This window comes from Hipposideros armiger, unplaced genomic scaffold (assembly GCF_001890085.2).
Source record: "Hipposideros armiger isolate ML-2016 unplaced genomic scaffold, ASM189008v1 scaffold_21, whole genome shotgun sequence".
NCBI lineage: Eukaryota > Metazoa > Chordata > Mammalia > Chiroptera > Hipposideridae > Hipposideros > Hipposideros armiger.
Genome location: NW_017731371.1, coordinates 4547268 through 4561350, shown reverse-complemented (window position 1 = coordinate 4561350; position 14083 = coordinate 4547268). Strand labels below are relative to the sequence as shown.

The window sequence follows — 14083 nt, the reverse complement described above, 5'->3', positions numbered from 1 at the left end:
ATCTGAAGCCACCAGGTCTCATTACCAGTACCTACCGACACCGATGTGTAAGCATGACTATTCCTAGAATGGATTAGGGAAGACATCTCAGCAGGCATTCAGCAGTTCCCCCGAGTGAGAGGAGAACACCCTTGTCCTGTAGGAGTTCTCAACTCCAGTCCTTAAACAAGCAAGTTTTCCCTTCCTTTTGGGGGTTGGGTCAGTCAAGACGGCAGTAGAGTTAAAATGTCAAGGACAGGCTGACGTTCAGGGTCCTAAAATATGAGGGAGGGGGCATTACTGAGTTCATGGAGTCAGGTGAGCCTCACTCTGTCTGAGGGTCCCCAAACCACACTCAGGCTCAGTGATTCACTAGAAGGATTCACAGGACTCAGAAAAGCTCTTACACTCACGCTTAGGGTTTATCACAGCAAAAGGAGACCCGTTAAAATCCGCAGAGGGAAGAGGTGCATGGGGCAAAGTCTAGGAGAAACCAGGCACAAGCTCCCAGGTGTCCCCGCCCAGCAGTGTCACATAGGTGTGCCTAATTTCTCAGCAACAAATTGTGACAACACATACAACGTGTTATCAACCAGGGGAGCTCACCTGAGCCTTGGCGTCTGCGGTGTTTATTGGGGTCAGTCACACAGGCACACAGGGCCTGCATTACTAACCTCAGCTGCTCAGACTCGCCCCCCAGGGCAAACATAGGCCTTTAGCATCCATCACGTTGTTGGTGTAATCTATCTGGTGACACTGGTGCCCTGTGGCCCAATGTCTCAGGCATACAAAACACCCTTATCACCCAGGGCTGAGGAGCCAGCCCTGAAAACAGGTCTTTCTTGGGACTGGGCAGGGTTTGAGCAAGCCAGGCCTGCTGAGTTAAGCCTTCCCTGCACACATTCCCAGGGCCCAGACCCCAGAAGGCTTTGGCCACATGACAGCACTTGTTACATCTCACCTGTTATCTTCAAAAGTAACACCCTCTCTGCCTTCCACACAGTCATTGTGATTCATACTAACCACTGAACTGTTTTCAAAAACAGCAGGCCATCTACAGCCAGGACACGTTATTATCATCATCATCATTATCATCATCGCTATTGTCATAGTATATCATCATAAATCACTATAACTCAGGGGGCGGGTCACGGACATGAGCCCTTAATGTCTCCTGTGATCTCAGAGCAGGTCGGAAGTGCCTTTTTCCAGGTTCTGGAGACAAAGACCACTTCAGAGGAGCGTGTCTGCAGCGCCCACGGGCCGTTAACCTTGTCCTTGTCTTCCTCTCTCCCTGTCCCCGGCAGTGGCTCAGAAACCCAGGCCCCCAGCATGAGAAGCGGACTCTGTTTGGAGACATGGTGTGCTTCTTGTTCATAACGCCCCTGGCCACCATCTCGGGCTGGCTCTGCCTGCGCGGCGCCGTGGACCACCTGCACTTTAGTAGCCGGCTCGAGGCCGTCGGGCTCATCGCACTCACTGTCGCACTCTTCACTATTTACCTCTTTTGGACACTAGTAAGTATGGCCCGCGGCCCAGGGGGTCAGGCCCGCCGCTGGCACAGCCTTCCTTCTTGTCTGTAGCATGTCTCACCTGCCCAGGTGAAGACAGACCTTCACATGCTGGCTCAAGTGTGTGATTGGTTTGTTACTACATGGAAGTGAGTGAGTCTGTGTGTGTGTGTGTGTGTGTGTGTGTGTGTGTGTGTGTGTGTGTGTGTGTGTGTCTGTTTGTGTGTCTGTGTTTCTGTGTGAGTGATTTGCAGATCAAGTAAAGAAAACGCCCCTACTTCTGAGAGCCCATCAGTCACAGACACCGCCCTGGACGTCTCCCTCCCCTGGTGGTCTGGGCCCCATCTGCTAGGAGGCAGGGCGTGTTCCTCTCCTGTGTATGCTCCGTGTTTCTGCTGGGATTGTGGTGCGTTGTGAGTGGGGCAGCTGGCCGCTGCTGCTGTCGCTGCCTGCACAGACCACAACCCCTCCTCCTGGCTGTTTCCTTCTCACATCCTGATGCGGCCCAAAGTCTTTGTTGGGCGTGGAGCTGCCCTTTGCCTGGTGATTATTCTGTGTGTTGGGATATTGACTCTGCTGCCCATAAAAACACTCATTTATCCAGCCAAGAAGCCACCACCAAAGAAAAGCCATTTCCCAATAAGTGTTCCTGCTGTATATGAGAAAGAATTTTTAAACATCTCTGTCTTTTCATTCTTTTAACTCATGAAGTGGGCTGATTGCTCTGGCACCCGTTGGCAGCATTTGCTCTCTGTGCTTTCCCCCTGGGACGTGCAGGGAAGGACATCACTATCTAGAATATTTTCAGAAACCGGGCCCCTGCTTCCTGGCATTCCTCTTCTGTGCCTGCTGGTTTCTAATCTGAGCACGTTCCATTGTTATTCAATATGTATTTCCTGTCTAAAGTGTACCGTTCCCAGATCCCATAGCCCAGCGTCAGCATGTGGAAGCTTCCATTGCTCACAGTTCTTCCCAAGCCCGTCCCACCAGCAGCCGTTCCTACCACACTGACCACGACCCCTGCTCATTCCGCTCTTGTACACCCCCCCACCCCGCGCCCCAGGTGACAGCGCTCAGACGGTGGAGCGCTCAGATGGCCAGTGAGGGAGACGTTTCAGCCTCAGTAAGAGGGGCCCGACGAGCCTTGGTAAATAGGGAGTGATCTGATGATTCTGACTTTTTCTGAGTCCCCTGGTTAATGTAGGCATTCTGCTCCCAATCTGATGAAGCCCCAAAGCAAAAAAACTATTATTGCCTCCTTTAAAAGTCTGTGCTTCCAAAATGTATCCTGATTCATTGCGAATCAAGCAATGAAACTGACTCAGAAGTCACAAGGTCATTGTGATGGGAAGAGAGTTCGAAATAAGAAGCTAAATAGTCTAGCTAACACCATCTAACGTCATTTCACCACCCTGAGCCTCAATGTTACCATCTATAAAGTGGGAATGGTAGTAATACCCATCCTGCCAACTTCCCCTGGTGTTATCAGATTTAAATGAAAGACTGCAGGAGAAACTACTCTGGAAAATAATTTTTTCCCATGTTTAGAGGTTTACTTGTCTGTGGTTTTCTTAGAAGAGTTCCTAAGGTGAAAGTATAGATCTGAATGCTGGGCTTTCAAACCAACTGAAGGCCTTCTTCAAAACCCACTTTATAAAGCATGCACTTACCTAACAAGGAAGAAAAAAGGGAGGGGCAGAAGGAAGAAAGGAAGAAAAGAAAGAAAAAAATTTACCTAGAGAAAAGTGATGTGACCCTGTTGTATCTCCCATTCTAGGTGAAAGGAAGGTTTGGGTAGGAAGGGTTCCTGGAGTGGTCTCTTTCAGGAGAGTGATAATATACTTCATTCTACAATAGAAAGTTTCCAAGAGGCAGGACTGCACGGTAAAAAGTGCATGCATTTAGAATCAAAGGCCTTGTGTTTAAATCCAAGATTTAGCATCCCAATAGCTGTGTAGCTTTAAACAGGGTACTTAACCTCTCTGATCATCCTTCCCCTTATGCAAAAAAAAAAAAAAAAAATGGAGGAAATGCTTGAAGACCCCTGGGTCAATGGGCTATTATGAGGATTAGGTAGGATAACAAGGGGACATATATCATCAGAGCACCTGGCAATAGGCACCTTGATTTTGTTCCTGTGGCTTCCCTGCCCCCCAACTCCCTCAGCACCCCCAGCCCTCAATAAAATGCAAAGCATCTGGAGAGGAAGACAGGCATTTCTGCCCTTTGACTGGTATGAAAAACATGCTGCGGCCGCCGTCAGCTCAGCAATAGGTTACTGAATCTAGACTAAGTCTTTCCCAGATAAATGCTGCACTGAGCTGCCCTGGCAAGAGCCGTAATTCAGAAGCTGACAGCACTTGGAAACTGCCCTCCAGCAGAAACCCACTGTAAACAAGCTGTCAAGCTTAAGGAGAATATGCTGTGGAAATGTCTTAGATAAACAAACACAGTGTCAGTCCCAGCCCCGCTCCTCAGAGGAAGGAGCCTTCCTGCAAGGGCCTTGCTGGGCGCCACGAAGAGGGGCCTGCGCACCTGCGCGCCTAGCCTAGCACTGCCTTTGAGTTCCTTGCCCGCTCCCTGGGCCACGAGGGCCCCGGGCTTGACACAAACTCAGGGAGCTCTGCCTGAGGAACCGGCCGTGTGGAAACACAAGCATCTGGGACCCAGGAGGCCTCGGCTCCGCCATCTCCACGCTCAGAGCTCAGGAGAGGGGCGCCCCCAGGAACGTCACTGTTTATGGCACAAACCGTTTGAAGTCCACGGAGACACCAAGAAAGATAGGTGAGAACTGAAGCCACATTAAGTGGTAAGAAATTGTCCAAGGGGAGTTCATATTAGCCCAGTTTGGAGGTGCAGGAATGGAGGCAGCACAGCGCAGTGGCCGCGGCAGCCCTTCCGTGCCGTTGGGGACTGGTGCAACCAGTGCCCAGAACAGAAACGTCGGTCCAGTCACAGAATGACATGAACTATCGGAATCCTCCCGCTGACCCTCAGTCCCATGGGTTAATGATGTCAATTCTCGTTGCAAAGGGGAAAACCTCCAATCGAACACTGTCCCCACAAGGTTCGCTGGGGAACAGTCCGCGGCAGCCTGAGGCAGTTCGCTGTGACACTGGCTTGGCGTTTCTCCGCCCGCGGCTGATGTATTCCTGCCTGCACAGCGGCTCTCTCCTCGCACCTGGAGATCAGAGAGCTGGGCCCCTTGCTGGGAAGGGAACTTAAAAAGCCCTGGCCCCATCAATATGCTTCACTCGGTGGCACCATAACCTCCCGAGAGAAATGGCAGAATAAAAATATGTAACGAGAAGATTTCCCAAAGCCTGCGGCGACGCTACACCAAACCTTGGGCCACAGCTGGTCACCTCCCTGCCTCCCCTTGTTCCACGCGCGTGACCACAACTCTTTGTACGCACACCTTGGCCGTTATAGGAGGTGAAAAGCCTCTGGATGAAGAGATGAATGTGCTTAAAGAAACCCATCCCATGAGGGGTAGTTTCATTTCAATAGTGGCCCCGAGCCGCTGCTGTGGCTCCTCGCTCCTTAAAACCTCCGGAATTTCAGAAATACCTCAACAAAGTCCCCAGCGTTACCACACTGTAGCTTCTTTTTGGTTTATGCTCATTTTTCCCTCACTGCCTCTTTATTCCTCTAAATCAAACCTTTCTTCCCTGTTCTATTCCATTGCGGGGAGGGGTGTCTTGGAGCTCCTAGAGATGGGAGCCAGCATTAACCCAGGGCAATCGCACACGTGATGCCTTCTGCTCTGGGCCCAACTTCCTCTGTTTTCTCTGATACAGAGTCCTCGTCATATGATGCTTTTTTCTCATTGATTGGATCTGTGAACTGTGGTCGTTAACAGCAGTTAAGACAGATTAATGCATAATAAGATCGCATTTGTTTGTCGGAACAAGTGGGCTGATTTTTGTATTTCCTGTCAAGAAACCAGGAGACCTACTAAGTCGCTGACTCCCTGGGTTCCTTGAAGCAGTGCTTCTCAGGCTGGAATGTACGTGCCATCACCTGGGGATCTTGTTAAAATGCACACTCTGATTCCTTAGGTCTGGGCTGAGCCCAGAATTCTGAGCAAGGCTTTAAAGAAAAAAGCCAAACTTCTCCCCGCCCCACCCCTACTCCCCACCAGTTTCCTGTATTGAAGAAGGAATATCACAGAACTGTCATCTTTCCCATATTTAACACGGGCCAAGAACACTAACGTGTATGTGAGGCACTGTACTAAGGGCTTGTTATGCATTATCTCAGATATCATTATTCACATTTTACAAGCTAGTGAACTAAAACTTGGAGGCCGCAAACAACCCTCCCAAAGTCACAGAGCCCCTAAGCGGAGGGTGGGGAGTCAGGCTCCATGGGGCTGGCCCAGAGCCCGAGGCCCACTCCCTGCGCTGTAGAAGGGGCCACCCGCCTGCACCCACAGCCACCTCTCTGCTTACTAGTGCCTAGCAGAGCGGCTTGTTAACAGCATGGAAGAAGGGACTCCTGATTTGAAATCCAGCTCTCCTGTACTGTTTCCAGATTCCAGGCTTCTCGTGCTGCCAAAGCCCTTCATTAGTACTTGTCTGTGCTCTACCTCCTCCCTACCTTCAGCCCGAACAGCAGGCCTTCCAACCTGCCCCTCTCACTTTCATGACTAGCACCAAGCAGCAGCAGGACAGAATAGACAGAAGAGAATCAAGCTTAAAAGACAGAAAGAAAAAACCCTGATTCACTTCGGCATGTTCAGGGCCTTTTGGAGAAAAGCACATCTGTGTGAGTTTGAAAGCTTATATTTTCATACCCAAATCTCTCTGGCACTCAGCCTGTGGCATTTGCTTTCTAGCTTCAGAAATTTGAGTGAGTGGCCTTGAATTTCATGATCCTGCCATGAAGACTAACAAGCCCTTGCTGATCAAGGGCCTGACTCCCCTACTTCTAGAAACGCTGAGCTCAAACCATCGGGTCAGCCCACTCTCTGACCACCATGGACCTGTACTGGGGTCGACACAAGGCACCCGCCCCAGGGGGCTAAACAGCCCATATCCGGATAATTTGTCACACGAAGTCCATGGATAATTTGACATCTTCCTTCCAAGCACTTACCTGGTCATCTGGATGCACTCAAATTGGATCCCACCCTCATTTTCCAAGGCAGTTTGCACATCTTCAGAAGCACAGATGAAACTCTGAATTTCCTGAGCAGCCCTTCAATGCTTTATGCCAGCCTTCTCCAAAACAAACCACACAGTCCAGTATATTTACATAAGAAGCAAGCACTTTGAGGGCACAGTTGTGTCACAACCATGAGTTTGCCACTCATATTGTCATGTATCTTACAAGAGAGGCTTAAGTCTGAGGCAGTGTTACAAATGGAAAGCACAGTCTAGTTTTTCACTCATCCCTTCACTCAACAAACTACTGAGCGACTTCCCAGTTCCAGACCCTGTGATAGGTGCAGGGTATGCAAAGGTGACTACAGCACAAGCCCTGCTCTCAGGAAACTTCAGTGCCAGGAGACAGAGAAACAAGCACACTGATGTACAGGGCACTTGGTGCCATGCTGACGTGGGCACGAGGCACTGTGGCTCAGGGAAGACTGGGCACAGGGAGTCGGTGCCCATGCCAGAGCTTCCCCCCGGGAGCCCCAGCATGCTAGAGCTGGAGGCAATTGGGGATCGTCCGTCAGGGACAGCCAGCACAGTCGAGCAGGTTGTCCACAGCTCAGTACGAAGGGTGCCTTCCTATCGTAGTCAACGCGAAAGAGGTCCTTGCAGTGTCCAACCTGCAGAAGGGTACAGGGAGCCCTCGCATCCCTCTCATTCAACAGAGAGGAACTGGAAAGGCACATGGCCCAGTCCCACAGCTGGGCCAGGGCTGGTGCTGTACCCGCTCCACCCGCTGCCTCCAGCCAACCTTCGTCACTGATGGTTTGGGGCCTAAACACCACTATCCCCAAAATAAACCCTAACTCAGGAGGAACTTCATTTCCTCTGATACCCGCATTTTACCCGCTATGAGGAGGATGGAAGGAAGCTCTCTGGGAGCCCTGCCCATGTGTCCACACACGGGTGCTCCTTGCCTGGTGCCCCGACTCCCGGCACTCAGCTGCTTGCTGTGCAGCCTTAGCCAGGGTCCCAGCCCCGCTCTGTGGCTCCCAGCTGTCTGGAGCTGTTTGAAATGACATGTTTGTTTCTTGGATTGATTATTGGCTTCCGCTTACCTGAAACCTTATTTTTCCTCTCCTAACCCCAGGTGTCATTTAGGTACCACTGTCGATTGTACAACGAATGGCGTCGGACCAATCAAAGGGTGATTCTCCTCATTCCAAAGTCTGTCAACATACCTTCTAACCAGCAGTCCTTGCTGGGCCTCCATTCTGTCAAGAGGAACTCAAAGGAGACCATTGTTTGACATCTGTGTGGTTGGTTGGTTGGTTGGTTGGTTGATTCGTTGTTTAGGTTTGGAAGTTTCTGCACTGGGGCCATGCACTGAGCCACCCCCAAACCTTTCCTTAAGCCCGTGGGTCTGAAACTATCCAGAGCCGCGTCAGCTCATCACCCTGAGCAATGAACTCTGCCAGGAGAAAGCAAAAGCTATTGAACTTCAAATCATGGATGCTGCAATCATATGATATTTGCTAAGCTGCCAAACATGTTCATTTAGCAGATACTCTATGGAATTTTCTGAACACCTCTTTAACATATGAGGAAGGTTGTCCTGCCAACGATGCAATTCAATTCTTCCTTTTTTATTACTGTGTCAAATATATATATATATATATATATATATATATATATAAAACTTAGATAATAATCAAAATCGAAAAGCCAATGTTAAAACTGGTTTCTTGGTTTGGATGGATTTTGTTTGGGTTATTTTATTTGTTTCTGGTTTCTACTGTAGATTCTTTGGGGTCATTTGATAGCTTGAGTGGTCTTTTTCATCTCTTTCATGTCCCTTACTCCAGGGACAGCATAACAGCTGCAGGACAAGTCATATTTGAAGGATGTTTTGTACTAAATGTCATTTAATGATTCAGATTTTAAAGGGGAAAAAAAAGGTATGGCAACTCTCCCCACAGTGAGCTGTTTATTTAAATTTCATTAAGGAGAAAAAAAATATATGGTGAGAAGCACGCTCCTTTCAACTTGTTTGGTACTGACAGCTGATAGAAGCTATTTTCTAATAATAAATATCCAGTGTGTGAAAGACAAACCCCACTGATTGCAATACTCTTTTTTTTAAATCATAAACCTGTGAAGTTTCCCAAAGTAGGTTTTAAAAAGAAAACAAGGGAAAAGGTTGGTGTCGTTGCTCCATCTCATTTAGAGCATGTCTTCATTCTGCATTCGCAGTGACTTGGAGGATCGTTAGACATTTCTAGGAACCCTGGACCTGTTTTGCATATCAATTAGCATTCCCATCGCCCTATTGAATTTCTAGTGTGACAGGTAAATGTGGCAAAAAAAAGCCTGTCCTAGCGCCCTAGGACCCCTTTGTCTGAGTTTCAAAACACAGTGCCTTTCCCCCACCAGGAGCCGGTTCTGTCACGGGCTGAAATCGACTTTTTCTAAGGGCTCCCCGTCCCTCTTTCATCTATCGCAGTGTAAAGGGTATAAACTGCATCCTGCGTTTGTGTGTCCACTGAAGCCCGGAGCAGGTGTGTCGTCTGAGGACAGCACTTGCCGGGGTTGGGGCTCCAGCAACCGCTGTCCGCCCGCCCGCCCACCCACCCACGGCCAGCAGGAGAAGGCGCAGCACAGCTTTGGGGAATGCGTAAAACATGGATTTCTAGAACATGGCCCACATTCTGACTATACCTCCAGCGTCTGCCTTATGCTCCCCAAGTGGGAGAGCAGCAAGTGCGAAAGGAGCGGGCAGTGAGGAGGGTAACGATTTTTGTCTGCAGATTGATCAAGCCGGTGCAGGTGTCGCCTTTGTCTGCAGAGCCCTGTGCTCACAGACTGCGCCCCGCGCCGCCTGCGCCTGCGGAGGGAAACAGCTGCACTGCTCTCCGCTGCAAAACTCGGAGGTGCTTTATGGCTTGTGACAATAGATTTCCTCCCCACACGCTCCCCCTCGACACTTCAATTCCAGTAATATACGTCTCAGCCCTTCTGTTTACTCAGCCCTGCTCACCCCTCTGGGCTGTTATTACTGCACCACTATCAACCGTTTCTTAATTGACCTTTTTAAATTGCTGGACGCCACTGGCTGAACGCAGCTGTCACACATTAAATTTCCAGCGCCAAGAGTCCAACTTGGTAGCTGGTGAATTGCAGCCCTGTAATATAGTTGATAAATGAGGTCTACCCAGCCTTGGTCCCTGGGCTGTCAGGTTAACCAGTGACACCTCTCAACTAAATGACACAAACCCTCCTAAGAGGACCATACCCTTTCTCCTCCCCACTTCCTTGAACTGAGGAAGCAACAGATTCAGGCATCATTTCTTGTTGAGGTCCGTTGCAGAGAATTCCTGCTGTCTTGTTTCAAAGGATGAGACAAAAGGATGCAAAATATGAAAGGCAGGCACGTCTCCGGTGGCGCTGGGGCTTCTGGACTGGGAAGGTTGGCATGTTGGTACTGTGCCGGTGCCATACCTCTTTCCCCCAATATTTGCATCCCCACCCTGGGAAATCAAACAGTTCAAATATGAGGAGTGGGTGTCATGTGGGGTGGTGGGTAGGACACTCCTGGTGGCCAAGAGTAGCATCAGTGGCTCCCTGGCCACCAGCTTGGGAGTTCCTTGTGAGAGACAGGTCAGCAGAGCCTGGGCCCATCTGGGATTCAGAGGACATTTAATCCCCTCTCAGCCCTTTAACCCTGAGGTGGTTCAAGGTGGGCGAGCCTAGGGAACTACAGCATATGCACAAGGTACCAGCCAGAGGGCAGGGGGCAGGTGCGGGCCATGGTCCAGGCTCTCCTCTGTCACCCAGCCATGCCACATCTGCCTGGAAGAAGGGGTGCCCTTTGCTAACTGGCGCAGAGTTGCTCCATGGGTGACCAGCAGCCCTGCACTCCACTTCTTTCTTTTTGAAAGATCAAGAGCGAAGCAGGGAAAGGAACAAGGGGGGGCAGGTAAAAGGTCTTGGTGGTTCGCTGCTTCCCTCCCACCAGCTGAGCTTGTGCCGTTTCCCAACCTAACCAACCATTTTTCTTGAGAATATTAGGTAGAGACAAATGTGTGTCACGGTGACGCCAGAGGGGGGAACTAGCAACTGAAACAAGCCCAGTGTGCTCTTGCTGCCCGTGTGCGTGCGCGCGTGTGTTCCTGCGTGTTCTCGTCTGGGGGACAGAAAGCACAAGCGTGCCCACTAATTCCACAGCTCCTCAGAGAACTGAGCAGAAGCTCAGATGAGATGTAAAACCCAATTAAGGAAAAATAAATGGCGTGACTTGGAAGTTACTTTTTTGTGTCTTTCGTGGCCTGGTCTCCCTTCCCCATGCCCTGAGAGCCCTGGATTGTCACTTTCAGCTGGGCTACAGCCACAGTCACTTCATTTTCAGTGAAAGTAACTCATCTGGGGGCATGGAAGAGCCCAAGGAGAAAATGGAAGGGAAACAGCTGCCCAGCTCCCCGCACCTCAGCCAGCTGAAGGTTGCATTCCATCCCCAGGCCTCTTCATTCCCCTCTTGGCACCGGCCTCCGTCGGGCTTGGGTCTGCTGGGCCTTTCCCAACACTGCACACAGCCTACGGAGCACCATGGCACCCACAGAAACTTTCTCTTCAGCCTGCCCTTACCATGGAGTGTCCCACGGCTGAAAGAAACTGAGGAGGAAAGACACCCAGGAAGGAAAATCGGCACGTGCTTCCTTTGCGCTTTAACCCGGATGCTCCCAGAAGCTACCTGAAGATGAGCTGCACAGCTTGGAGCCTTAGTGCTGGATGAAAACAAGCAGGTTGTGACTCTGCAGCCTTGCGTGGGATGGGAGATGGGCCGGCAAGTGAGGACGGGGTTCAGGATTATTTCCAGCTGAGAGGTTGGAACCAGGATGGACCTGGCTGGAGGCCATCCCTCCCAGCCAAGCACGCGGAGGGGCTAAGCAGGCTGCCGGCAGCGCGGGGCGGGTGCTGCGAGGTTGGAGTCTGAGAAGTCAGCACTCCCAGGTGACGGCTCGGCAACCTCAGACCCGCTCCAAAATGGGTGGCTTCTGCAGAAATGCATGGGCTGGTATGATCTCGAATCCACCCTTTTTGGCTTTATGAAAGTCTCTGCGTCTAGGAGTTAGCTTTGGGACATACCGCCTTTCCCTTCTGGGGTGACCGTGGCTCTGCTTCCCAGTGCGACAGAGCAGGAAAGACCCAGCCATGGCGCAGACTACCTGGGTTTCAGTGTGGCTCTGCAGGGTCCCTGCTGCTGATTGCGCACAAGTGACACCCCTCCCCATCTAAGCCTCAGATTTCTGCCTATGTACAGGTTTGTAAGCTCCCAGTGGTTTATGAATGAATGAATGGTGCCCCTGCCTTCCACTCACTGTTGCTAATGTCTGGGTTATTTTGCCTTAGTTTAGGTTTTGACAAACAACTTTGATAAATGACGTGAAGGACCAAAACCAAATAGATTTATATCCTTTTCAAAAAGAAGAGGGATTGATTTTAAATAATCAAGTGGTATTTATTGAGCACACTGTGCTTGGGAGTAAATAGAGCCATAAGAGACCCTTCTAGAGATTGACATGACAGGTTGATTGAGATCTCTGAATTATGTGTAGATCTCAATTATCCTTGCATTTCCTGATACTGGAGCTTATGGCTAATTGAGAAGTCATCACAGGTATTTAAAATTTGCTAGATATGGATCTAGAGCTACAGAGAAAAATATAGTCCATCAGTTGTCTGTGCTCCCAAAAATGAGGGACTCATGAGTCACAGAGCTCATACCGCTTCTGAATACCGGGCACAAAAACAACAGAAAAAGATTGGTTCGGGTTGGCCTGCTGAGTTTTGAGAAACTCTGGTTTCTGAATACACTTTTCACCTATTGGGGTTATAGTTACTCTGTCAAGGAAATGAATATATGGACTCTATTAGAGGTTTTATTTTTATCTGTGGACGTCAGATACAAAGAACTGGGTTAATCATACATTTTAGCCCATGACACCATTTCTATCATCATCAGACTATATAGGTCCCTGGTTCTACTTCATTCCACAAATACCCACATAGTGCCAGACACTTCCCATGAGCCATGCACTGGTCAGCACTTTGAAAATTACCTCTTTTAATCCTCACAACAACTTCATCCATTGCTGCCTAACAAGCCACCCCAAAGTTTGGTAGTCTAAAACAACCATTTACTGCATCTCACTGTTCCATGGGTTGGCAAGGGCTCAGCTGCGCGGTCCATGGGCGGTCCTCTTCGGGTAGCACCTGGATATCTCAGACAGTCAGATGGCTCGTGTGCTCCTCCTGTGCCCTCTCCGAAGGCCTCTCAGCTTCAAGGCCCCTTTCTTTCCATGACAGCTCAGGGTTCCAAGAGGGGCAGAAGCTCCTGTCCCGCTGAATGCCTAGGTTTGGAAGGCCCGGCGAGACTTCCTCAAATTCGATTGGTCCAAGTAGTCAGAGGCCCCGCCTCTTGATGGGAAGAGCCGCTTGCACACAGAGGGAGAGGCAGAATTGTTTGGGGACGTCTTTGGAGATTAGCTACCAGACCCTTTTTATGGATGAGGAAGCTTAACAAGAGAGGTTAAGTTACTTGCCCAAGGTAGCAGCTAGTAAGGGACAGAGCCAGGGATTTAGACACAGGCCCTGGGGTTCCTGCTCCTAACTATGGTTATATGCTATGATGCCTCTCAGCTTCTAGTTCTATAATAGTTCCCCCTTCCTGCCTAATCTCCACTCTCATCCCCTTTTGTCATGAGGCACCCACTCTAATATGTTTGATATATAAACGGAATGTGTATATATCTTTGCAAAATATTGTTTTGTGAGTATATGTCTGAATTTGCATAAAAGTGATTATGCTATAAATCTCATTCTTTCCCCCTCTCCTCCCACTTAACACTGTTTTGTGTGTGTGTGTTTTTTTAAAGATTTTATTGGGGAATTGGGGGGAAGGGAACAGCGTTGGGGAATCAGGGAAGGGGAACAGACAGGTAGACAAATTGCTGTTTTGTTCTTCAGTCTAGTTGTGGAGGACGTTGCTTCAACTGGCCCATGTTGGTATGATCATTGCGCTCTTCCCGGGTGAAGCAATCGGTTGCCGGTCGTTGGTCGGCCGTTCACAGTGGCTCCTGGCAGCTCACACCGGCTGCCAGCCACTCATGTAGCTCATGGCAGCCCACTGCAGCCCTGCTGCAGCCTATGCCGTTGCTGTCCATTCACAGCAGCCCAGCTCCAGGTTGAGCTGTTGTTCATCATCTTAGCTGTAGAGGGCGAGCATCACTGATCCTCATATGTGGAATCCAAACCGCAGTCCTGCTGCTCCAAGCTGGCGCTTCCAAGTGAGCTCTTAACCAGCTGAGCCACTCGGCCAGCCCAACACTGTTTTTAAGATCTATGTTGCTGCATGTGTTCATTGCTTCTAATGGCTGCTTGGGGTTCCATTTTCTTTTCTTTTTTTCTAAGATTTTTATTGGGGAATTGGGGAAGGGG

At 49.8% G+C, this 14083-nt stretch overlaps 1 protein-coding gene across 4 annotated transcripts in view; it reads left to right on the top strand.

Moving 5' to 3' along the window:
* Positions 1 to 8702, top strand: part of MARCHF3 (membrane associated ring-CH-type finger 3) — a 172384-nt gene extending 163682 nt beyond the window's left edge. For all 4 annotated transcript variants that reach the window (XM_019635417.1, XM_019635414.1, XM_019635415.1 and 1 more), the window contains 2 exons: positions 1287 to 1496; positions 7740 to 8702. In XM_019635417.1, the coding sequence (XP_019490962.1) occupies positions 1287 to 1496; positions 7740 to 7898 (369 nt within the window). In that variant the 3' untranslated portion in view covers positions 7899 to 8702. The remainder of the gene's footprint in view (positions 1 to 1286; positions 1497 to 7739) is intronic.
* Positions 8703 to 14083: the final 5381 nt, after the last annotated feature.